The 25,009-nt window shown below is 41.3% G+C and overlaps 1 protein-coding gene across 3 annotated transcripts in view; it reads left to right on the top strand.

Annotated features, from left to right (window-relative positions):
- Nucleotides 1–25,009, top strand: part of BRF1 (BRF1 RNA polymerase III transcription initiation factor subunit) — a 245,247-nt gene that overhangs the window by 116,640 nt on the left and 103,598 nt on the right. For all 3 annotated transcript variants that reach the window (XM_058162881.1, XM_058162879.1, XM_058162878.1), the window contains 4 exons: nucleotides 4,922–5,048; nucleotides 8,427–8,466; nucleotides 9,247–9,339; nucleotides 20,518–20,769. In XM_058162881.1, coding sequence (XP_058018864.1) covers nucleotides 4,922–5,048; nucleotides 8,427–8,466; nucleotides 9,247–9,339; nucleotides 20,518–20,769 — 512 coding nt within the window. The remainder of the gene's footprint in view (nucleotides 1–4,921; nucleotides 5,049–8,426; nucleotides 8,467–9,246; nucleotides 9,340–20,517; nucleotides 20,770–25,009) is intronic.

The raw sequence follows: 25,009 nt of genomic DNA, 5'->3' as shown, positions 1-25,009 counted from the left end.
AGTTTCCAGAAGTGCAGTTAATTATATCAAATAGAGAAATCAGATGACATCTGCCTAATTTCCAGTTGCTCACAAGGCACTGTATTGACTTAATGTTTAAACCCTACATGGCTTGCATTTCTGATATTACAAATTTATTTGGACATTAGGATCTACATGACAGGGTTTTTTTCCTGAAATTTCCTCTCTTCTGCATCAAAAGGGGTCCCCAATCCTCGGTCCATGGACTGGCACTGGTCTGTGGCATCCCAGAAACCAGGCTGCCCAAACAAGCGTAGCCCCATCAGCAGGATGCAGGCAGCGCACAAAACCACGCCACCTTCAGTCTATGGAAAAATTCAATAGAACTGGTCCCTGGTGCCCAAAAGGTTGCGGGTCCCTGGTCTATATAGCATACAGGAAATGACCTTCTCTTGAGCTGGTCCCAAGCTGGAAGCAATTGTGGATGAAGGCCAATAAATAAACAAATAAAGCAGATACAAGACCTTGGGTAATAAAGACATCTTGATATCAGCAATATGTCCCAGAAACAAAAATTGATGTCAACTTCATATTGAGATCACAAAATATAACTTTACATTACAATATGTAATTCAGTTTATTTAATCTAATTAATTTAGTGGACATTTGAATTCTCCATTTTGTAATTACTTACAATGCTTTATATTAATCATAAACATTAATTTAGGAGCTATGAGTTGTATATCTAAATGAACAAATATGGTGAAACTTATACCTCTCTTATTGAGAAATACTCTAAATTACAAAAATTATCTAAATCCAAAAAGAGATTTTATTGTGTAACTATTAAATGAGATTATTTTTCCCCATTTGATACTTATATACCAGTTGAAATAGATAGGGGCATCTATCTATTGGTCAAAAGCTTTTAATGTTTAATGTTAAAATGACTAGTGTATTCTTGGTGCATTTCTCATTAAAAATACAGTTTAAAATTCTAATAGACACTGCTACTTGTCCATCTTTAGTAAATCTACCTTGATCCAAATTTGTATAATCAGTAGTTAATTTGCTTGATTTTTTGATCAAATAAATTATAAAAGTCTTGTGATTTTATTCAAAGTACAGTTGGTTGATAGGATTCAGCTCTGTTAGTTTTTGGTATCATAACTAACCACTTGATAACATGAATCAGAGATGTGATTATCCTGTAGTACTGAGTCAAACAAAATAATGAAAATAGAGGGCAATTATTTTTGAAATAATTTGATAAACAGTTACAGTAATATTATCACTTTATTTAATTACCTGTTATATTTCTTTGGAAGATAGTTGGTTGCAATATGTTCTATGAGCTGCTTTGCTAGCAGTGACTGTAATTGAGTGTAGAAAATCATTTATTTTATTTAAATGTACATAACTCTGATGAATATAGTTTGCATAAAGCTGTATAATATATATATTATATTATATATAGGTCTTTGGTTATTCGGGTTTTCTCCCGCGTAAAATTGGAAGTGTCTTGGCAATGTTTCGACAAAGTCTCATTCGTCATCTTCAGGCTTCAGCTTCGTGCTTCTGGGAGCAATGTGTGATTGCAGCTGTTTCTTCCTTTTTAACTGCTAGTGGGGGTTTGAACTGATTGGGTGGGAGCTTGGCTGTGCTCTGATTGGATGGGGTTTTTTTTGTGCTCTGATTGGCTGGGGGTGTGTTCTGTTTGGGTGGGGGCTTGGTTGTGCTCAGATTAGTCTGAGTTACAGGGGGATTTGAGCTGGTGAGCTGCATTGCTGTTGTTTGGCTTCGTGTTTGTGGTCGTGCTACATCTTCATAGTGGGTGTCAGTCTGCTGCATGTATGGATTGGAGGGGTTTGAAATGGCTAATGTTGCAGCTGTGGTCTGGCTTCTGGTAACCAAAGACCTACATACAAACACCCGCGAAAACCTCAGAAAACAAATATATATATATATTTGATTGGGTGGAGCTTGGCTGTGCTCTGATTGGATGGAGGTTTTTTTTGTGCTATGATTGGCTGGGGGTGTGTCCTGTTTGGGTGGGGGCTTGGTTGTGCTCCCAGAAGCACGAAGCTGAAGCCTGAAGATGATGAATGAGACTTCGTTGAAACGTCGGCAAGACACTTCCAATTTTACGCGGATAACCCGAATAACCAAAGACCTACATACAAACACCCGCGAAAACCTCAGAAAACAAATATATATATATGTATGTATGTATGTATGTATGTATGTATGTATGTATGTATGTATGTATACATTTCTCTTTGAATATGCTTTAACTGGGTTATTTTAATCTATGAAGCTTTCTTTTTTAATTTATTTGCTAATCAGTCATATGCCTTATTGCCATGCTAAAATTTCTGTTAAATACATATCTACTTGGAGGCAATTTTATTACATTCCAAGACATCTAATCCTCTTCTCTTTCCTTCTAATCCTCTTCCCCTTTGAATCATTTTTATTAATGTCTTTATAACCTATATTTCAACTCTACTCTCTTCTTTTAAATAAACCAAAAAAGAACACACAATAATTAACATTATCATTAAAATTATAATTAACATTTCTTAATAAAACACGAATTTTTAATATGTGCATGTGTAAACATATGTGTTTGCATGTGTTAACAGAACAGCTATATAAATATTACTAAAGTATAGAAGGCTATATATTTTCTTAATGTAAAACCTATATTATGCCAATTGGTAGGAAGATTCCAGTGGTTGCGTAGAAAAGTAGGTATTATCTCCGGAAGCTATTAAATACATGAGAATTATATTTACTTTAGTAGGTGAGAACATTTAAAAATACATTATCCAAATGAAACATATTGAAGAGAACAATAAGAAATACCCCTTTTATGCAGAATAAGTAGTATTGTGAAAATGAATCTTTCTGGCAAGATAGGTACATATTTTTAAAATAATGCTTATGTTAGTTTAACATAAATATTTTAGACAAATTGATAAGCTAATGGTTAAATTCTCCTAGAAAGAGCAAACATTTCAGCCTCCGAGGTCTTCCAATGGCAGACCTCTCAGTGATTGAAACAGTAGCATTAAGTAAGATTTCTGGATTCCTATATATCAGTTTCAGGTAATCACATAAAGTCTTAATTAACATAATGAGTTTTTAACATATTATAGTTGTTAGATGATAGGGTTCTTATAATCTGTCTTGAATGTAATCTGCATCGGCATAAGCAAGAGTCTTTTTCTTCCCCACTTCATCCTAATTTAAATAATATATCAGCCTAGGCACTCTATGGATTTGATAAAGTGAAGTGTGGATCTTATGTCTTTAAATAAAATTAGTTGAAAAAGATACTACCAGAATTCTTCAGACTCGGAAAAGATTTAAAGCAGGGGTGTCAAACTCGTGTCGTCACAGCGATGTGACATGATGTATCAGGACTTTCTCCACACCCCCTTCACTAAACAGGGCGTGAGCGTGGCTAGTGCGTGATGCATCTGGCCCGTGGGCTGCGAATTTGACAAGACTGATTGAAAGTCTGGAGATTGATTGTCATTTCAGGCTTAGACAGTTCAACATAGGTTAAACTTGCTTGCAAAATTAGGTTATAGTGATTCTGAAGTAAAACTGTCTTAATGACAAGATGTTTACATTTTGAAAAAATGTGCAGTTTGTTCCTGCATTTTGATATACACTTCAAATGGAAGAAGATTTTGCTTGCCTATCTTGCCTATTAGTCATTAGTTTTGTTGGAATGGAATACAGAAATGAAATGGAATGATTAACAATGGCAACAGCATATAAAGAGAATTTGTATAAAATGTTTTATAGCTGGCATATGTCACCGGAAAGATTGGCAAAAATGTTTAAAGATAAATCAACTAAATGTTGGAAATGCCACCAGACACCAGGATTGTATTATCATTTGTGATGAACAGGTGCAGAAGCGAGAAACTATTGGGCAAAAATTCTATTATGGTTAGAAAAGATGATGCAACAACATATTGATTTAAAACTGGAGCTGTTTTTGTGGAGTGTTTTATCTGAGAAATTTAGTAAAGAAAATGTATATTTGATTATTCATGTAATTGTATTTGCACAAAATTGGAAAGTGTAAAAAATCCCTACAGAGGGAGAGGTAATTAAGAAAATAATAGAATGTGCAGAAACGAATAGATTAACATTGGCAATTAAAGGGAAGGAAGAATCAGAGTATTATAATATATGGGGGCAATTTTATCATTGGATGAAAAGTGAATATGGACAAAAAGTGGTATAAAATTAAATAAATTTGGAAGGAAAATGCTTTAACAGGCGATATAATAAATTGAAATGTAAAAGTAAAGATATGTACATATTAAGAAAATGGTGGTAAGCGTTAAATATGATGACACAAAGAAATTGTACCCAGATGATGCACTGATTGATCAATGATGTAATGTTTGTTATGAAGAGAAAAAATAAAAAACTTTTTATATAAAAAAAGAAGAAATGAAATGAAATATCTGCAAGTAAACAAGCTCAGAGAGCACCAAGGACTCCACAGTACAGAAATGGATTTATCTCATATTTGTATATAGTTTTTTAGAATAGAATAGAATTTTTTATTGGCCAAGTGTGATTGGACACACAAGGAATTTGTCTTGGTGCATATGCTGTCAGTGTACATAAAAGAAAAGATACCTTCATCAAGGTACAACACTTACAACACTTAGTGATGGTCATAGGATACAAATTTAACACTTAATGATACAACACTTAATGATAATCTTGGGGTACAAATAAGCAAGCAGGAAACAATCAGTATCAATATAAATCATAAGGATTACCAGCAACAAAGTTAATCATAAGTGGAAGGAGATGGGTGATGGGAACGATGAGAAGATTAATTTTGTTGTGAAAACTTTTGTATGCAAATTTTGGCTTGTATATTGTGATAATCATCCATTAATCTTTTAATATATGCTTTTAGACTTACAGAATTTGAAGATACACCTGCAAGTCAGCTAACAATAGATGAGTTCATGACCATTGACCTGGAAGAGGAATGTGATCCGCCTTCATTTACAGCTGGTCAACGAAAGATAAAGATTCAACAGGTGAAGCTTTCAGTTGTTCATTTCCCTAATTCTTAATTCTTTTTGTAATAGGAGTTATAAAACTCTGCCATGCTATCTTTGTAATTTTATCCTGCATTCTTTCACATCTGAAACCCAAAGTGACAAAAAAATCCATATATATAGTATAAGCATATGTAACACCAGTAAACTATGTAATAAGGTCTGTAGTTCCTCACTGCATCAGAGTCTAATGCAATAATAACATTCTGAAAAACAAAAAGTATCAGAATCTGCTTAAATTCTTTCCCACTTATCTTGATCATTAAAAAATATAATCTCTTCGTTAATTTACATTTTTTCCGAAAATTTCTCTTAAAGCACTTGAGACTTTTGCAAAACAGCTGTCAGATCTTTCTAGCAGCAATCAGAATTGAAAATGAACAATTGAAGTTCAATTCTCTTTGCACTCTGATCAGTAAACAATAGTACAAGAATTTCTTATACTTTTGCTTCAAATGTGAATACACACACACATACATGTGCATGCACACAAAGACACAGGCACACACATGGCATTCAAAGCAGTTAGCCGGTTGTTGTTTTTTCCTCCTGTGTCTGTGCCACATAGTGGAGGAAACTTCTCTTTTACACCTGGATATTGTTTATACAATGGCAACAAGATTCCTATCAGAATCCACTGTTACAGTATCACTCCCAATATATCATCTGATCCCATTTTGATGTTTCTTCCCTAATGTACCGAATATACAAGAAAGGCATTTCTTGGTCACATTAATGGGCTTGCATTATGTCAGTTCTGGGTCCTTGAGTCAAACGGGGATAATGTTTTTATGGGAGGGGAGTTGGCAGTGGCTGTTACAGGGAGGGGTGGTGTTTTTGCCTCTTAGAGGAATCATCCATGGGCTTGGAGGTTTCAGATAAGATCATCAGGTCTCCAACTTTCCCTTTATTTAGGGATTTTTATTTACTTTACTGAAATGATAGTAGTGGAAAAAACTACGACATAGCTTAGATGAAGCAGTTTACCTAATCCCTTTTCAATCATGATTCCAGTCTGGGAATGGGATGGAGAAAGCAATAGTTAATTTGGACCTGGTCCTATCATGCCCCTGTCAGAGTCTGAATCTGAAGTGGAAGAGGAACAGCTGACAGAGGGTGAGAGAGTGGATCCATTAGCTGTGGAAGAAACTGGGTAAGTGCAAAGTCAGGCTGGGCAGAGCAGGGGAGAGGTAGAACAAGGGAGAGTGGGTTCAGATGAAGACCAAGCCCCCCACCCCACTCCTTATCCTAGGCAGCACAGGTAGGAACGGAGAAGAGAGCAACGTGGGTTGTGTGGCTTATAAGGGACAAAAGGGACCTGATCCTCTTTACAAGGCACAGCTGCTGATGCAGTTTAAAGAAGAGGCAAATGGGAGGGACGGTTGTCGGGAATAAATACTGAGTTCATCTGGTGTTTATTTGAATCCTGGCATCCTCCCAACTGGTTTGATTTACTGCCGTGCTACTTTACTTGTGGAATTCCTTATTTTGCTTGGCCTGCTGGATTAATTACCTTGTCTTGCCTTTGGATTTTTTGTTAGAATTTTTCTGCTTACAATGTTTGGGACTGAAGTATTGCCAGCCAAAGACTAGTACAGGTTGGTGGAAGAGCTCTCTCCAGGCCAGAGAGTTGAAAGGGACATTGGGGGCACAGTTGGTGATAATAAAGGGATTCATATCTGTTCTCTGGCTGTGTTGCCTTTGTGTCATGCCCTGGGTCAATAAATGTCCTCTTAGATCTGTCAGTGGCTTTTTTTTTCACCATTGACTACAGTGCTGTTGTCAATATAGTATTGTACTTGATAATTTTGTGGGGTGAGGATTTGAGGCACTGTCTTGCCATGGTTCCTCTCCTTCCTCAATAACAGATTTAAGTTAGTGGAAGTAGAGGCTGAGAGTCAGCCCATTGATCTGACAGATTTCTGGAATTCCACAGTCCTTTCTTGCTTTTTAACATCTATGTGAAGCCACTGGGTGAGGCCATCCAACTATTTGAGGTGTGGTGTCATCAGTCTGAATTGGAAAAAAATCTTCACTCTGTCTGCAGAGCCAGTTTGGAGTACTAGGTAAGGCATCAGTCTAGAAACTGGGAGACCAGGAGTTCTAGTCCCACCTTAGGCACAAAGTTGGGTGACTTAGGACTAGTTACATTTTCTCAGTTTTAGGAAAGGAGGCAGTGACGTATCTCTTCTGAAAAATCTTGCTAAGAACATTGCAGGGATTTGACCAAGTAATCTCTGAGAATCATCCACAGTTGAATGAAATTAAAAATCATTAATCTGAATTGGGCAAAAGTGTTCACTCTGTCAGAAAAACTCTCACAATTGTTTACTGTGGTTTTACTGGAGTTTATTTGTGCTGCACAAATTCTCCTAAACAACGCATACTTCACCTCATAGTGTAGTGGCAAAATGTATTCTGACTTACAAGAGTTGGGTTTTTTCTTATGATACATGTAAGCTTGTTATATTGCATGTAGATTTCATCTCTTATGTATGCCACATTCATTCTTCTACCCCAATTAGCAAAGGCCACAGCTGGAAAGGTATTTGCTTGATAATTAGTTCCAACTCCCCCTCGCTTCCAAGTTCTGCTTTCATTAAAATTCTGTGTTTTAACTGGTCCAGTTTAAAATAAGCATTGCTATTAATTATGATCAAATTGCATTGGAGACGTTCCAAAATGCTGCTTGCCAAGACATGCAGACTGTCACTGAGTCAGTTTTCTAAGATAGATATTTGTGAACAATCATTAATTTTGCATACAAATTATTACAGCTGTTAAAAAAAATAAATCTTGGGGCTGGATTGAATTTCCCTCCCGAATATTTTCTATAGAACTCTGGGTATAGATATTCAAAAACTAGTGTTTATTTGTGACATATAGAAGGGTTTTTAAAAAGTCTCTATCAGACCTTCGCTGAACTTTATCCTGTTGAACGTTGTTGAATACACTTTGACATGGAATAATGCCATCATAAAGAATTGGAGCTCATTCAAAAGGATTTTTGCAAAATGAGCAAAGGAGGAGTACAAAATGTATTTATCATAAGGTAATTGCCACATTTGTAAAGCATTTTCTGATGAAAATATGTAGCAAGTGAAAGTGAATGGCAAACTCTTCTCAACTGTAGTCTTGCTCCTGGAAAGTAATACCCGCCTGGCAATTAAACTTAAGGGGGGAAATAATTGCCAACAATGGACTTTCAAGGCTCCAGGGGATAGATTTGGAGCTGAGGAAAATATTCAGAAGGCTGAAGCCCCAATGGCATAGACCTAGCAAGATCAGTAGACAATAATACCACCTTATACTTAGGACAAAAATTTCTAACATCTCTTTTCTCTTTTCCCTGTCCAGCTTGAGAAGGAATTGTCAAAAAAGCTTGAAGAATTAGAAGGTAGGGTATACATACTATCAGTATTTTTCCACCAAATTTTTATGATCGCTTATCTAATCAGTAGAAATCCGTCATATCCCTTGTTTTGATCTTTTTGACAGTTTTCTATTGTCCTAGAAGAAATGTATTGCAAGATATTATGAACTCTTAGCCCAATATCAGATCCCCCTTTAATAACAGTGAATCAAAATATTTAATGTTAATCATCGGAAAATCTGAGTACCATTGTCATATATTATGGTGTTAGTTTATCTGGAAGATTGTTCATTCCAACTAATTGTCTAGTTAATGTCATGTATTTGCCTCACTGGAGAGCCCTTTCTTTGGCCAGATTAACTGTTCTGCCATCCATGTTAATGGAAGGCAAAGCTAATAACATCTCAGTGCAGGAGCATTTATGCCTTTACTTGGTGGGGGAAATTGAGACAATTACACTTGTGCTGCTCATTCTATATGGCCTGGTGCACACTTAATACTACATGTCCTGGTAGGTGTTGCTTAGAAGGATTCTTAAAGTCTTTCTATAGATTTTGGGTTTTTAAATGAGCAGACATAAGACAGACAGACAGACATGCTTTTTAAATAGGCTAAAGAAATAGGCTAAATCTAAATTGATTTAATTGTTAGAGTTTTGTTTCTCTGTTCTTTGGTTTTTTATTGTCCTTTTTTATATGTAACTGACAGATGGTCTTTGACTATAACTAAAGTTTATTTTCTTTCCCTTCATTTCAATTATGTCCAATTTCCTTTGCACACTGGTGATTTTTCTGTTTCTGGCAGGTGAAATAACAAGCTATCAAGATGAAATAGAGAATGAATTAGAAAATAGCCGGCCCAAAGCAAAAGGAGTGTATGCAAATTATAGCAAGGATGGTAAGTTGATCTGAAATCTATTAATCAGGATTATTCTTAAATATGAAAATGATTGTATGGCAGTTTGGTAATAGAGGCATACATTCCACATGATTGATTTAAAATAAGGCAAGAGTGGGATAATGTAAAAAAAAAAAGAATGAATTCTTTAATATAGCCACCTGCAACCTAGAATCTCAAGCTTCATTGGACTAAAATTTTCGTCATTGCCAGCTATTGGAGAGGTGAGTTGGTTGAATGTTATTTCATGGGAAAAAGAGACTGAATTTGATCTATGCTAGTACTGGCTACCTGACCTGAGAACACTGATTTCCTTCCCAAGTATCTTGAAAATGGAATTCCAACAGCTGTTAGAGGAAGGGACAGGGAAGGCGTGTGAGTTGGTGAGGGCAGGGTACTGCAACTATGCAGCTATGGAATTATGCAAGTATGATATATAAATAGCTTCATTTTTGTCCTGAGCCTTTTGGCAGACTCTCTGCTTTGCAAATTAAAAAATACTTTTTAAAAATGTGATTGTGGCAACATAATGTTCGATTTCACGATTTAAAAATAAATAAAATAAGTGAATAAAAATCAAACGCCCAAAATTTTATTTTTTATAGTGCAACTGGTCAGATTATGGTATTATTCAGGAGACTTCTGGGTAAAAATATTTTGGATCAAGAAATTGCTATTGTCCCAACACAAAAAGTGAATTTTGGAAAGCTGAAAATGGTGGAGGCATATAGTGAGTTTTAAATGGCTGAATGCCAACTCCTTGAGCAGCTACTTGGGGAAATCACTTGAGCTATACTGGGCAAACACTTTTGAATGAAATTATAACATTTAAGAGAACAGTGTATGATTTTATTTATTTCAAAAGTACTTCAGTTTAACAGAACATTGCGGGAAAATATCTGTGCATTATTTTATTATAGGAGTCCTCGACTTAAAACTAGGGGTGAAATCCAGCAGGTTCTGACAGGTTCTGGAGAACTGGTAGCGGAAATTATGAGTAGTTCAGAGAACCAGCAAATACCACCTCTGGCTGGCCCCAGAGTGGGGTGGAAATGGAGATTTTGCAGTATCTTTCCCCTGCCACGTCCACCAAGCCACGTCAATCAAGCCACACCATGCCCACCAAGCTACACCCACAGAACTGATAATAAAAAAAATTGGATTTCACCACTGCTTAAAATCATTTAGTGACTGGTTGAAATTACGGCAGGCTAAATGAAAGGAACTCAGGGGTGAAATGCTCCCAGTTTGGACTGGATTGGCCAATCTGGTAGCGATGGCGGCGGTTGGTTCGGAAAACCAGTAGCAAAAATCCCTCCCCCCCCCCGCCCAATCCATGCCCACCCAATCGCTTGGTCACCCGTTTGCCAGCTTGCCGGTTCTTTTAAAAAATGCTTTTAAAAGGTAAAAAAAAGAGGCTCTGATGATCACAGCTGAGCCACATGATCGTCAGAACCTTTTTTTTTTTACTTTTAAAAGCATTTTTTTACAACCTATTCGGCCGAACAGGTTATTAAAAAAATGCTTTTAAAGGATTAAAAAAAGGCTCTAACGATCACAGCTGAGCTGCCTGATAATCAGAGCCTTTTTTTTCACTTTTAAAAGCATTTTTTACAACCTATCCGGCCGACTAGGTTGTAAAAATGCTTTAAAGGTAAAAAGAGGCTCTGATGATCACAGCTGAGCCACATGATCGTCAGAACCTTTTTTTTTTTACTTTTAAAAGCATTTTTTTACAACCTATTCGGCCGAACAGGTTATTAAAAAAATGCTTTTAAAGGATTAAAAAAAGGCTCTAACGATCACAGCTGAGCTGCCTGATAATCAGAGCCTTTTTTTTCACTTTTAAAAGCATTTTTTACAACCTATCCGGCCGAATAGGTTGTAAAAAAATGCTTTTAAAAGTAAAAAAAAAGAGAGATTGTGCACCAGAGCAGATCACCCCCCACCCCACGCACTGTTCTATTTACCTCATGCCTCCTTTTGGCTTGCACTGCACGCACATAAACCTCACATTTGAACCAGCAAACCAGTAGTAAACCGGTTCAGATTTCACCACTGAAGGATCTTATAGTCTTTTCCAGAGTTACAGCTATTGCAGTGCTCCTGCAGCCATTTGATTAAAATTTGGGCACTTGGCCGTTTTGCCTGCACTTATGATTGCAGGGACACTTCAACTCCTTTCCCCCATCTATCGCCTCTGCCATCTATGTTGGCTCCCTACACTCTGCATCACCTGTGGCTCTTTGCTGTCTCCTCATGCCCAGCCTGGCCCTTCGCATGAGGCTTTCTACCTCATTGTGCATGGCAGTTTCCTCATGAGTCCTGTGGAAGATTACTTCATATAGTCAGCAATTGTCTCATGAAGGGCCAACCTGGGCACACCTTGTTAGCAGCTGGAGCAAGAAGATAATCAGGTGGGAAGGGAGGGATGCAGGTGTCTTGGAGTGCAGGGTGGTGCCTGGGATTGGGCTGGGGTGGCTGTGGCTTTGCACCATGCTGCTGGGATCGCTGAGGCCTCCTGGGGTGGCAGCAACCTCATACCATATTACACCAGGGTATGTTATGCTGCTAGGCTAGTGTGACTGTGGCTGCAGCCGAGCAAGCTAAGAAGTCCCTGAGCTACAGCCTGGCAAGCCCCAGAACTGTGTAGTTCTAAGTCTGCTTGCCATCCTGCAAGGCAGGGTGCAGGACAGAGAAAAAGGTAGAGATAGAGTCAGAATTGACAGTTGGGAAGAGTTGAAGGGGAGGCAGGCTCAGAATTGGAAGAGACCAAGTCTAAAATGTCTTGGACTGAGGTGGGTAAATTGGCTAATGACCAGTGGAATCCAGTTAATGATGGCAATAGGAAGTGCTGAGATTTTTTTATTATTATTATTTACATTTATATCCCGCCCTTCTCCGAAGACTCAGGGCGGCTTACAGTGTATAAGGCAATAGTCTCATTCTATTTGTATATATTTACAAAGTCAACTTATTGGCCCCCCAACAATCTGGGTCCTCATTTTACCTACCTTTGCCATAGCTAAGTGGTGTGTCACATGACATCACACTTTATGATTGCATTGCTTAGGAATGGAAGTTCCAGTCCCAATTGCTATCATATCTCAAGATCTACTTTTAATTTTATTTGAATTGACCCTAACCCCTGAACCCAAACTGTACTTCAGCGGCTGTTCTAGTAATTGCCTGGCTGCCTCACTGCCTGCTGTTTGAAGATGCCTCCCTCAGCTCTGTTGCTGGTTTTAGGTTTATTGTATTTTAGGTTTATTCTATCTTTATGTACTTTCTCATCCTTGTTATGGCTTATAACATACAGTGACATAAAGATAGCCAGAGCATTGCCAGCAAAAACAAAATGCACAGGTACCGTATATGTGGTACCTTGCTCAATAGTAGTACCTATGAGAGGGATCTTGGAGTCCTAGTGGACAACCATTTAGATATGAGTCAGCAATGTGCAGCAGCTGCTAAAAAAGCCAACACAGTTCTGGGCTGCATAAACAGACGGATAGAATCAAGATCACGTGAAGTGTTAATATCACTTTATAATGCCTTGTTAAGGCCACACTTGGAATACTGCATTCAGTTTTGGTCGCCGCGATGTAAAAAAGATGCTGAGACTCTAGAAAGAGTGCAGAGAAGAGCAACAAAGGTGATTAGGGGACTGGAGGCTAAAACATATGAAAAACGGTTGCAGGAACTGGGTATGTCTAGTTTAATAAAAAGAAGGACTAGGGGAGACATGATAGCAGTGTTCCAATATCTCAGGGGTTGCCACAAAGAAGAGGGAGTCGGGCTGTTCTCCAAAGCACCTGAGGGTAGAACAAGAAGCAATGGGTGGAAACTGATCAAGGAAAGAAGCAACTTAGAACTAAGGAGAAATTTCCTGACAGTTAGAACAATTAATAAGTGGAACGACTTGCCTGCAGAAGTTGTGAATGCTCCAACACTGGAAATTTTTAAGAAAATGTTGGATAACCATCTGTCTGAGATGGTGTAGGGTTTTCCTGCCTGGGCAGGGGGTTGGACTAGAAGGCCTCCAAGGCAGAAGTGGGTTTCAGCGGTTCTGACCAGTTCTGCAGAACCGGTAGCGGAAATTTTGAGTAGTTTGGAGAACCGGTAGTAAAAATTCTGACTGGCCCCGCCTCTATCTATTCTCTGCCTCCCAAGTCCCAGCTGATTAGGAGGAAATGGGGATTTTGCAGTAACCTTCCCCTGGAGTGGGATGGGAATGGACATTTTACAGTATCCTTCTCCTGCCATGCCACCAAGCCACACCCATAGAACCGGTAGTAAAAATTTTTTGAAACCCACTACTGCTCCAAGGTCCCTTCCAACTCTGTTGTTGTTGTTGTTGTTGTTGTTGTTGTTGTTGTTGTTGTTGTTGTTATTATTATTATTATTATTATTATTATTATTATTATTTATTTATTTATTTATTTATTTTATTTTATTATTCAAACTTATATACCGCCCTATCTCCCAAAGGACTCAGGGCGGTTTACAGGCATATAAAAACATCAATATACAAATTAAAATAATCATTAAAAAACTTATTATAATGCCCAATTATTAAAAAACAGAAATATAAATATTAAAATCAATTTAAAACCCCTCTCAATTTAAAATCTAAGCCAGTCCTGCACAGATGAATAAATGTGTCTTGAGCTCGCGACGGAAGGTTCGAAGATCCGGAAGTTGACGGAGTCCTGGGGGGAGTTCGTTCCAGAGGACGGGAGCCCCCACAGAGAAGGCCCTTCCCCTGGGCGTCGCCAGACGACACTGCCTAGCTGACGGCACCCTGAGGAGTCCCTCTCTGAGAGCGCACGGGTCGGTGAGAGGTATCTGGTCGCAATAGGCGGTCCCGTAGATAACCCGGCCCTATGCCATGGAGCGCTTTAAAGGTGGTCACCAAAACCTTGAAGCGCACCCGAAGGCCACAGGTAGCCAGTGCAGCCTGCGCAGGATGGTGTTATGCGGAGCCACGAGGGCTCCATCTATCACCCGCGCAGCCGCATTCTGACTAACTGTAGCCTCCGGATGCCCTTCAAGGAAGCCCCATGTAGAGAGCGTTGCAGTAATCCAGGCGAGACGTCACGAGGCGTGAGTGACCGTGCATAGGGCCTCCCGGTCCAGAAAGGCGCAACTGGCGCACCAGGCGAACCTGGTAGAACGCTCTCCTGGAGCGGCCGTCAAATGATCTTCTAGAGACAGCCGTTCATCCAGGAGGACGCTAAGTTGCGCACCCTCTCCATCGGGGCCAATGACTCGCCACCGATGGTCAGCCGCGGATTTAGCTGACTGTACCGGGATGCCGCATCCACAGCCACTCTGTCTTGGAGGGATTGAGCTTGAGCCTGTTTCTCCCCATCCAGACCCGTCGGCCTCCAGACACCGGGACAGCACTTCGATAGCATCGTTGGGGTGGTCCGGTGTGAAAAGTACAGCTGGGTGTCATCCGCACAGCTGGTACCTCACACCGAACCCACTGATGATCTCACCCAGCGGCTTCATATAGATGTTGAACAGAAGGCGAGAGGATCGATCCCCGCGGCACCCCACAAGTGAGGCGCCTCGGGCCGACCTCTGCCCCCGTCAACACCGACTGCGACCGGTCGGAGAGATAGGAGGAGAACCACCGATAAACGGTGCCTCCCACTCCCAGTCCCTCCAACCGGCGCAGCAGGATACCATGGTCGATGGTATCGAAAGCCGCTGAGAGGTCTAATAGGACCAGGGCAGAGGAACAACCCCTATCCCTGGCCCTCCAGAGATCATCCACCAACGCGACCAAAGCCGTCTCCGTGCTGTAACCGGGCCGGAAACCGGACTGGAACGGGTCTAGATAGACAGTTTCATCCAGGTGCAAGGGAAACTGATATGCCACCATACTCTCTACAACCTTCGCCGTGAAGCGAAGGTTGGAGACCGGACGATAATTACCTAAAACAGCCGGGTCCAGGGAAGGCTTCTTGAGGAGGGGCCTCACCACCGCCTCTTTCAAGGCGGCCGGAAAGACACCCTCCACCAAGGAAGCGCTCGTAATCGCCTGGTGTCACCTCCTGCGTGGCCAGCACCAACCAGGAGGGGCACGGGTCCAGTAAACATGTGGTGGCATTCAGCCTCCCCAGCAACCTGTCCATGTCCTCGGGAGCGACAGGGTCAAACTCATCCCATAAAATGTCACCAAGACCACCCTCAGCCGTCTCACCCATATCACCGCAATCTTGGTCCAAACCATCCCGAAGCTGAACGATTTTATCGTATAGATAACCGTTAAACTCCTCAGCACGTCCCTGCAACGGGTCATCCCGCCCCCCCTGGTGTAAGAGGGAGCGGGTCACCCGAAACAGGGCGGCTGGGCGGTTATCTGCCGATGCAATGAGGGAGGAGGCGTAGCTACGCCTCGCTTCCCTCAATGCCACTAGGTAAGCCCTAGTATAGGACTTCACTAGTGTCCGATCAGCTTCTGGACGGCTGGTCCTCCAGGCACTCTCTAGGCGCCTTCTCCGCGCTTCATCCCCTCAGCTCCTCGGAGAACCAAGGAGCCGGTTGGGACCCGCGCCGGGTCAGAGGCCGCAAAGGCACGACCGGTCTAAGGCCCCGCCGCGCCCGCTCCCAGGCCGCAACAAGTTCCTCAGCCGAGCCGTGAGCCAGACCTCAGGAAATGGCCCAAGCTCCGTCCGGACCCCCTCCGGGTCCATCAGGCGCCTGGGACGGAACCACCGTGTCGGCTCCGTCTCCCTGCGGTGGTGAATGGCGGTCAGAAAGTCCAGACGAAGGAGAGAGTGATCTGACCATGACAAAGGTTCAGTGACTATTTCCTTTAAGTCCAGATCTCTCACCACTGACCAGAGACAAAATCAGGTCCAGAGTGCCACCCCAATGTGAGTAGGGCCATCAACTACTTGGGTCAGGTCCAAGGTCATGGAAGCCATGAACTCCCGAGCTGCCGTCGATGACGAGCCGGACGATGGCAAGTTAAAGTCCCCCATGACTAAAAGTCTGGGGGTCTCAACTGCCACCCCGGCCAGCATCTCCAGGAGCTCGGGCAGGGCGGCTGTCACGCAGCAAGGAGCCAGGTACGTGATCAGCAAACCCATCTGACACCTATGACCCCATCTCACAAAGAGGGGTTCGCACCCGCAATCTGAGGTACAGTGGTCTCCTCGGCTCTAGACTCTCTAATCACAACCGCCACCCCCCCACCCCTACCCTGAGCCCTCGGCTGATGGAATGCACGGGAAACCCGCGGGCACATCTCCACAAGGGGCACACCCCCTTCCGTGCCCAGCCAGGTTTCCGTAACGCCTATAAGGTCCGCAGCGCCCCCCTGAATAAGGTCATGTATTAGGGGGGCCTTATTAACTACGGACCGTGCGTTGCATAACATCAGCCGAAGGCCCAGGCTCTGGAGGTCTTGACCATCCGGGGAACGGGAAAAGGACGAGGGATCGGGGCGCGCGACCGCTTGCAAACATCGGGCGCGTGTCCCCCCAGAACGATATGATCCCCCCCTTCCGCCATATCTGCCCCTCCCACTTACCGTGAAAATCGGGCCACCCTCACCAACGGGAACGCAATCTCCCCCCCTAACCTCCGAACCTATTAAAGAACCGTCACGAGCACGCGCAAGGACTGGCTCCCCACCCGACGGGCTACCCCCAACGCCCGTCTTAACCCTCCCACCCCTTAAAAAAGCCCTATCTAAAAAACCCCACAGGCTCTTTTTTTTCGCATGCCACCTCTGTGGGTCCCAAGACCCGTCATTGAGGCCGGCCCTTGATAATGCGGCGGGCCATTCCTGCGAGGCGGGGGCACCTCGCAGGCGCAAGAGTTCTAAGGCAGAATATCGCATAAAAAGCTTAAAAGCATAAACAGGAGAAAGCAGACGACGTGAGGTAGTAATGTAATGTCTGGGGTGGCGAGATGTAATGCCAAGTCCAAGTGGATACCCATCTTCCAAATATCTTCAGATGGTGGCTGGCTTAAAGCTGATACAAGATGGTATAAATCGCAGATGCAATCTGGTAGTAAAAAGTTATTGTGACTCTGCGGAAAGCTCAGTCCTAAAATCCATCCTAATAGAGGTGGTATTCATCTCCCCCGTTTGTGGCGTCACCGATGTTTCCAAAATGGATGTTTCCTCATTGGATGTTGCAGAGTAGGGCCCCAATACACCATTCGGTCCCCAATCACCTTCCCGGACAGTCCCAAAAATGGCCATAACCCCTAAACTCCAGCCGGCCATATAAAGTATAAGATGTCAAAATGCAGCTGACCCATGTTGCAGATGACAATGCAACTCCTAGTCCGAGAAGAGACAGGCCCCGCTAGGCCTGACCAGGCCCAGCTAGGCCAGGACACCTCCGGTGGGGGCCACAAGAGGGATCTTTTCACAGCCCTTCACCCTAGGTCCCTCCACTAAGTCCAGAGAGGGTCAGGGAAAGTCAAGAAGGGCTGGGGAGCTGGAGAGCCCAGAAACCATCCGAAGACGCCAGATGTCAAAAAGCGACGAAAAAGCGACGAAAACGGGGGGGGGGAAAACCCAGCTGCGGCTGCCAACAGCCGAATCCAAGCCGCAGCCTCGTCCGTAGCCCAGTGGCAGCCATCCGCAGCTCGCCCATCCCCCGACCTCGTTCCCGGCAGTCGGGGGTCCAGAGAGGCTCCCAGACCTCTCCCCCGGCTGCCCGGAAGATGACATACCGGTTTGGGGGGGCGAAGCCGCTCGGCAGGCCACCTGGGTGCCGGCGTCTTTCCTCCATGCCCAGCTGTTCTTCGGCTCCCCGCCCGGCCGAGTAGTAAAATGGCCGCCGTTCGCAGCTCGCTCTTCCCCGGCTTCGGTCCCGGCAGCCGTGAGTCCAAGGAGGTCCCTAGACCCCTCTCACGGCTGCTCCGATGGTAATCCACCTAGCCGGGGGGCGTAGGCTGCTCGGCAGGCCGCCTGAGCGTCGCCATCCCCCACTCCATTAGATCATCGTCCTCCCGATCTCCCGGTTAAGCAGCCATCTTGCGCATGCGCAGAACCCTTATTATTATTATTATTATCTCCATGTGCCTTTGCACGTCAAGAAAGACTTAAAGCCAATCTCTTATTATTTAGGTTTAGAAGGTATTAGCAATTGTCTTTAAATGCTGTCTTAGTGTTGTTTTCATATTTTCATATATTGTAGCAACTAAATATATACTATAAATAAGATTTTCCCCAGTACATATTCTGTGCTGTTGATGTACATACTATACCCTTCCTTCGGAAGCTTTCTGAAATTTATGCTGACTTGCATATAATATGAAGTAACAATCCTTTTCTGATACTGTTAAATTTTCCAAAGTTCATATTTTTATATGGGGTGAGTCTTGGGAGCTGATCCTGGCTCAGTGGTGGGGCTGTTGCTCTTCCTTCTTTTTATTATTTTAGCAATAATGATAATCAGGGTGAGGGAGGCTGTCAGTCAGAACTAAAACTATGCACAATTAAGGAGTACTTGGCTGCTGAATCTTATTTCTTTAATGGCCCCTACTACATGGTTTAGATTTCAATTCTTGGAATAATACTTCATTATCGAAGAGCAATAATTCACCTACAAGATGTAGAAGAATTAATTCCTAATAACACCACTCATGATCATAAAGCAGGCTCCGCACCAGTTATCATGAGTTCATTCAACTCTGGAATTCTGTCTACATCTTCAAAGGAGAAGTGGTATTGCATCTCCTGGCACTAATTGCCATTTTGATGAAAGTGTCAGCTCTACAAATGACTCTTTCCTATTGCAAGGATAAGTTTAAATGTACCACCTTTCCAAACGCCCCAGCCCCCGGCCTTCTAGTCCTGTCACTGTAATTTTTTTTCTTGGATTTTCAGAGCTAAATTGAAAATGAGAAAAAGTTTGGTTGCCAGCCATAAAAAGTCCCCTGCCCATTTAATATTAAGTGATGACTAAGTGGTTAGTAGCATTTAGAAGCCTATTGAGGTGAATGGATATACTTCTGCAGAATGTAAAAGCAAGATCCTGAGCAAATAGATATATTTTGAGACCCCAACTTAATAAGCAGAAGCCAATGCAAACTAGTGGCAGTTCCAAAACAGAGATCTCACCAAAGAAAAATACTTAATTGTTACTTTTTTGGAGGAACTAAACATTGGCATGAAATATATCCATATTAATTACATTATTAGATAGTAAGCTAGATATCTGGATACCAGTTTAGTGTAGTGATTAAGGCATCAGGCTAGAAATCAGAAGCCTGTGCATTCTAGTCCTGCCTTAGGCATGAAAGCCAGCTGGGTAATTTTGGGTCAGATACTCTCTCTCGGCCCAACCCACTTCATAGATTTGTTGTGGGAAAAATAGAAGAAGAAATGAGTATGAATATGTTCTCTGCCCTGAATTATTTATAAAAAAATAAAGATGGGTTAAAAATCAATCAATCAAACAAACAGACAGACAGACAACTTAGGATATAGTATTGTTCAAGTGATGTCAAGCCTGGCTCATATCTCTGTGATTTTGCTTAAAATCCACTACATTGAACTCTCAGGAGATTTCACTATTTTACAGTTGTTATTCCGTATGTTTTTTTCCAACTGTAATTGGAAAATTGGTCTAATTTGAACACACTCCTAGACAAAGGAGTAAATGTAACACTCTAAGCTACATTAGGTAATGAACTGTCTGCAGCAAGGACATCATTTCTGAGATCCCCTCACATGGATTACTCTTTTCCAGCATGAAACTCCTCCTGACATTGTACAGTATGTGGTACTACACAGTCTGTTAAATATTATGAATATGTTGTACTTGATATTGAGTTTCATAAAAATGATTGTCAAACATTTTAAAGAGAAAATGATCTGTTTATAACTGGAATATGAAATAATATTAAAACATGGTTGGACATAATTTACCAATTTGGATGGGACCGCATTGGGAAAGATTCATACAGTATATGTTTGCTGATGTACTGCATAGAGATTGCACACATTAATCTGCAGAAGAAATAAGCTAGACCTTTTGGCTTTCCAAAGATATGACTGATCCTTTGACAAGCACAGATAATAAACTGTCGAAAGGTAGAAAAATAATCTTGGGAATCTTAAGAAACTCATATAATAGCATATCGAGCGCTTTTAATTTTATCATATCTGATAACATTTGATCCTCTGTCATAAAGATTGCATAGAAGATACTATTTCAAGTATATTTGGAGATGAGGATGGAGAAGATGAAGAACTGGCAGCAGCTGCAAATCATCTGAACATGGACTTTTATAATGAACTGCTTGATAAAGACAGATCAAAGGAAAAAGAAATTTCCGTAAGGCCATCTGCTCTGGAATCACTGCTTGGACCTCTTCCTACTGCAGCCAGTCTTGGGATAACAGAATCTATAAAAGAATGTATATTGACTAAAGACCGAGACCATAGTAAGTATAAATTTATTTATAAATTATTCATTTGAATAATCATGAATTATGATCTTGAAAAAGTTTGTGAACATTAAATGTGGGTTTTTCAGGGCACTAGTGTTCACATTTTGTAGCATCTAGAAATGTTGCAGTTTTTTAATTAGTTCCATAGATTTTCTTTTTATTTGACATGTTTTCATTAATTGCTGATGTTTATTCTTTTCAAAATAGATTTGTTGGCTTATACTGCACATCTGTGGTTTTCATATAATGAATAAAATGTGGTTTTCTTCGTCCCTGAAAACGATTAAAACCCTAGTAAGGAAAGAATTAGTTCTAACAGAAGAGAATATAAAGCATGTCACTCAGGATTGAACTGAGGAATTTTTGATGTTCTTTGAGCTTGGTTGTTTGCTTGCAGACTTTTTGTTGCCCAACTAGATAACATCACTGGTGCCTTATACTTCACATTTTCTGGGTTTTAGTGTTCCTTCTTAATAAATGCACTTACAGTCTGAAGACTCATGAATAGCTCTGGGATATTTGTAGGTTCTCATATGGCCTTGAGGTTGATTGGTAGAATATTTAGCACCCGCACTGTGACCCCATCTCTGTGGAACACTCTACCACTGGAGATGAGACCTGTTCCCATCCTTTTGACCTTCCTGAAGGGTATTAAAACTTGGTTTGGCCAGTTGGCTTGGGGCCACAAGGGAGGTGCTCACCACTGGTTGATCTCATCCCCATGCTGTATGTCTCTTGGTCCTGGTTCTATGTACAGTTTTAAAATTTTAATTTGCATAGTTATAATATTTTAATTGCTTTAACATTTATCTTTTTATGAGCTGTAAGCTACCCAGAATGGCCCAGTAGGGGAGATGGGTGGTATATACATGTAATAAATAAAAACAATAGTAATTTTATTGTCTGGTACTTTTATCATGACCTACTAGGGATTGCCTATAATTCATTATAGCTTTCCAGTTGTACACAGAGGTACCCTACACAGAGGTACACTACCTACAAAGAAACAGAAATCTGGGCCTCATTAAAGCAGTTGGTTGTCCAGGGAACAAAAACAGGATGCTAGAGTATATAGATTTGTATGCTGAGCCAAAAAGATGTCCCAGTATTTTTTGGAATCAGACACATTGAAACATAATATTTCTGGAAAATAAAGGGCAGCAGCAGACAAGCCAATGGTTTAAAGTAGATAAACCTGAGTCATACACAGGTTTTTCCTCCATTTAGAAGGAAATTATTTTCAGAGTGTGTTATGCCTCTTATAGAGTTTACACTCAGTTTTTATGTTTTTCCTCCTCTCAGAATTCTGAGAAGTTATATTTACAATTTTAGCAAAAGAGTTGTCAGGTTTCCTGCACATGCACACACAAACAGGGCTGAGGACTACATTGCTCACCTCTTTTTTATATATCTAATTTGAACCAGACAAATTAGCTGACTGCAGATGCAGAAATCCTGCCTTGTTTAATTAAGTGTGGAGTGTAATAGCTGTGCTTTTTTCTCGATTCCACTTTCAGAATCAGTATATGGTACTTGTTGTTTTCTTCAGCCATTAATTTCCTTCTCATTTTTGTGACTTTCCATGACAGTGTTGTGTCCTTTTATCATCATCACTTTTTACACTCCTATCCCTGCTCCAACCCTCACCCTTATTAAAAGTACCATTTGATCTTCAAAAGCTCCATATCTGGCTAAGGTAGGCTACATACCATCCATTATAAATGTTTAAGAGTAGTATAAATCTATAGAGAATTTTTTCGTGGTGTTTGTGTACTATAGAGCAACTTTCTTCATCTGGTGGCCTTTGGGTATGTTGGACAATTCTCGAAGTCATACTAGCTGAAAATTCTGGAGGCAGTGGTTCATTACACATGGACTGTACCCTAACAGACTAAAACAAGAGAACTCTTCCCCAATTCCTTTCAGAACTTTCAGCTACAGCTTCTATTAGTTTTAGCCTCATAGCCAGTAATCAAGAGTGATGGGGGTTGTTAATTCCAAGTACCTAGTTCCTAATTTTCCTATTCTCATTCTAAGGAATTTGGTAAGAAAAGGTAGTTCATTGTGTACTTCAGGTTGTCTTTTTATTTAAACATGTTCAGATTTGGCTTTATTTATCATATTTTTTCCTAACAGTACCCATAATCACATCACAACTTTCTTTACACTCACTGAGGTGTGCATTATTTTTGTGTTCCTCATTGCCACTTGTCAAAATCCTTTAATTTGTGCAGATTACTTTCAGCTTGCTGTAAATGTGTATTCCGTGTTCATACCATGTGAAAAGGTTTCTCTAACTGGGTGATGATAAATCTTGATAGGAGCAAATCTTTTGAATCAAACCTTGTATTTACAGCTCATAGATGCGAGTGTCTTTATAGACTATTGTATCTTTGATTGAGCCTTTATTATGCTGTTAATGAGATGTGAATTTTTGCAACCGGCATAATAATGCAGGAACCTTCTTTCATCTATCCTGTCTGCTTTATCCATAGTTTAGTTGGTATAAAGTGGAGTTGGTATAATTTTATTGTTTAATAAATGTATGGATTGTGTAATGTATGGATTGTGTAATGACAATGCATGTTCCTTTTCTACCTATGCTAATATAAGGTTCAAGTTGCAGTCCCAAAGGTGCTTTTTCCAAAAGGCAATTGGACTTTCTTAGTTTTTTTTCCCTTTGAGAGTGTTTCACTTCTCATCGAAGAAATTTCTTCAGCAATACTCCTTGACAGAGGTTTCATCATTACTGTCACTCTGCTTCAGCTCAAGCATCACCACTGCCACCAAGGAGTACCACCTCAAGCCTTGCAGCACAGCCAGCCAATCTGTATTCCACTGACATTTGCTATCCTCTTCCTCCCACTTGTGACAAGGCATGCCAAGCTTGGCACTAAGCAAGGCAGTTCTGATTGCCTTCTTCTTGAGACTGTGCATGCTGTTCTTCAGTTGCCATATACCATTCTTCAGATCCTTGGGAAGGCTTTAAGGGCTTTCAAAGCTTTGCAAGAAGGCTGCGATCTAAATTGTGAGAGAGATGCAAAAAGGGTACACACAATTTGGAGAACAGTGTGTGTAATTTTGGAGAAAGGCAGGAGATTTCAGAAAGTCTCGGCCTTTGAAGGGTTTTGAGTACAGTACACAACGATTTGGAGAAAGGCATGCATGGGCTTGGGAAGAAGGTGCCTCTCACAGGGCCAAGCTAGACGTGTCTGATCAACAGTGGGAGGAAGAAGACAGTGAAGGTCAGGTAGGTGTGGCTGAAGTAGAGGAGTGTTGCTCTGCAGAGGAGTCCAGCTTGCAGAGTAACCAAAAGGGCATAAATGGGGGAGTCCTTCACCTTACTGAGGCTCAGAGCTATGAGAGATCAACCTGGGAATGACTTGGATCGTGGTGGATTCTCACCTAATGACTGCTGGAATTTAATTAATGAGACTCCTCCCAAAGGTGAAGACATGTGCAGGCTGTTGGGGATGAGTCTGTATTGTCTCTCTTCAACAGTGAAGGGACACAGGGCAGAAAACATCCAGCCAAGAAGATGCCACACCCATTTGTACCACTCAGGTGACTCTGAGGACACAGATAAACCTCCAAGTGGCCTCAACGACTCTCTAAAAGGATGCAAATGACCAGCTGTCTTAAAGGAGCATAAATCCTTCCATTCCCCAGCATCCAGGCAGAGCTGAAGAAACTTCTTGGATGAGAAGTGAAACGTCTTCAAAGAAAAACCAGTTGCCTCTTGAGAAAGCACCTTTGGGACAACCCTGACCCAGATGACTGAGAATCTCCATAGACATTTAATTAATGAGACAACAGGGAATTCCAGGATTTCTGGATGCAGTCACGCTTCATGACTACATTGCTTAGTGACAAAAAGTCTGTTTCCAATTATCATTGTTAACCGAGGATTACTTGTAGAATGAACCCAGATTCCTAATTACTATGTATGCATGAATGCATGTATGTAATGTACTTATTTATTTTATTAGTTTATTTGCTGCCCATCTTGTTGGCAGCAAATTGATACATGATATGATATTTGGATAGGTGAACTATTGGGCCATTGGTTAGGCATATCAAAACTTTTTGATCCCGAGGTAGGTGGAATATAACAGCGATGCCAATGCCGTCTCACTTTTACTTAATGGTTTTAAGGCTACTATAATGCTTGGAGTTTGGGAATAACCTTCAAGATTGTAAACTGCAGCTAAGCTATCTATTAAGCCTGCCCAAA

The sequence above is a fragment of the Ahaetulla prasina genome, chromosome 1 (genome assembly GCF_028640845.1).
Source record: "Ahaetulla prasina isolate Xishuangbanna chromosome 1, ASM2864084v1, whole genome shotgun sequence".
Lineage (NCBI taxonomy): Eukaryota > Metazoa > Chordata > Lepidosauria > Squamata > Colubridae > Ahaetulla > Ahaetulla prasina.
The sequence above is the reverse complement of the archived record's forward strand: the minus strand, read 5'-3'. Positions and strand labels throughout refer to the sequence as shown.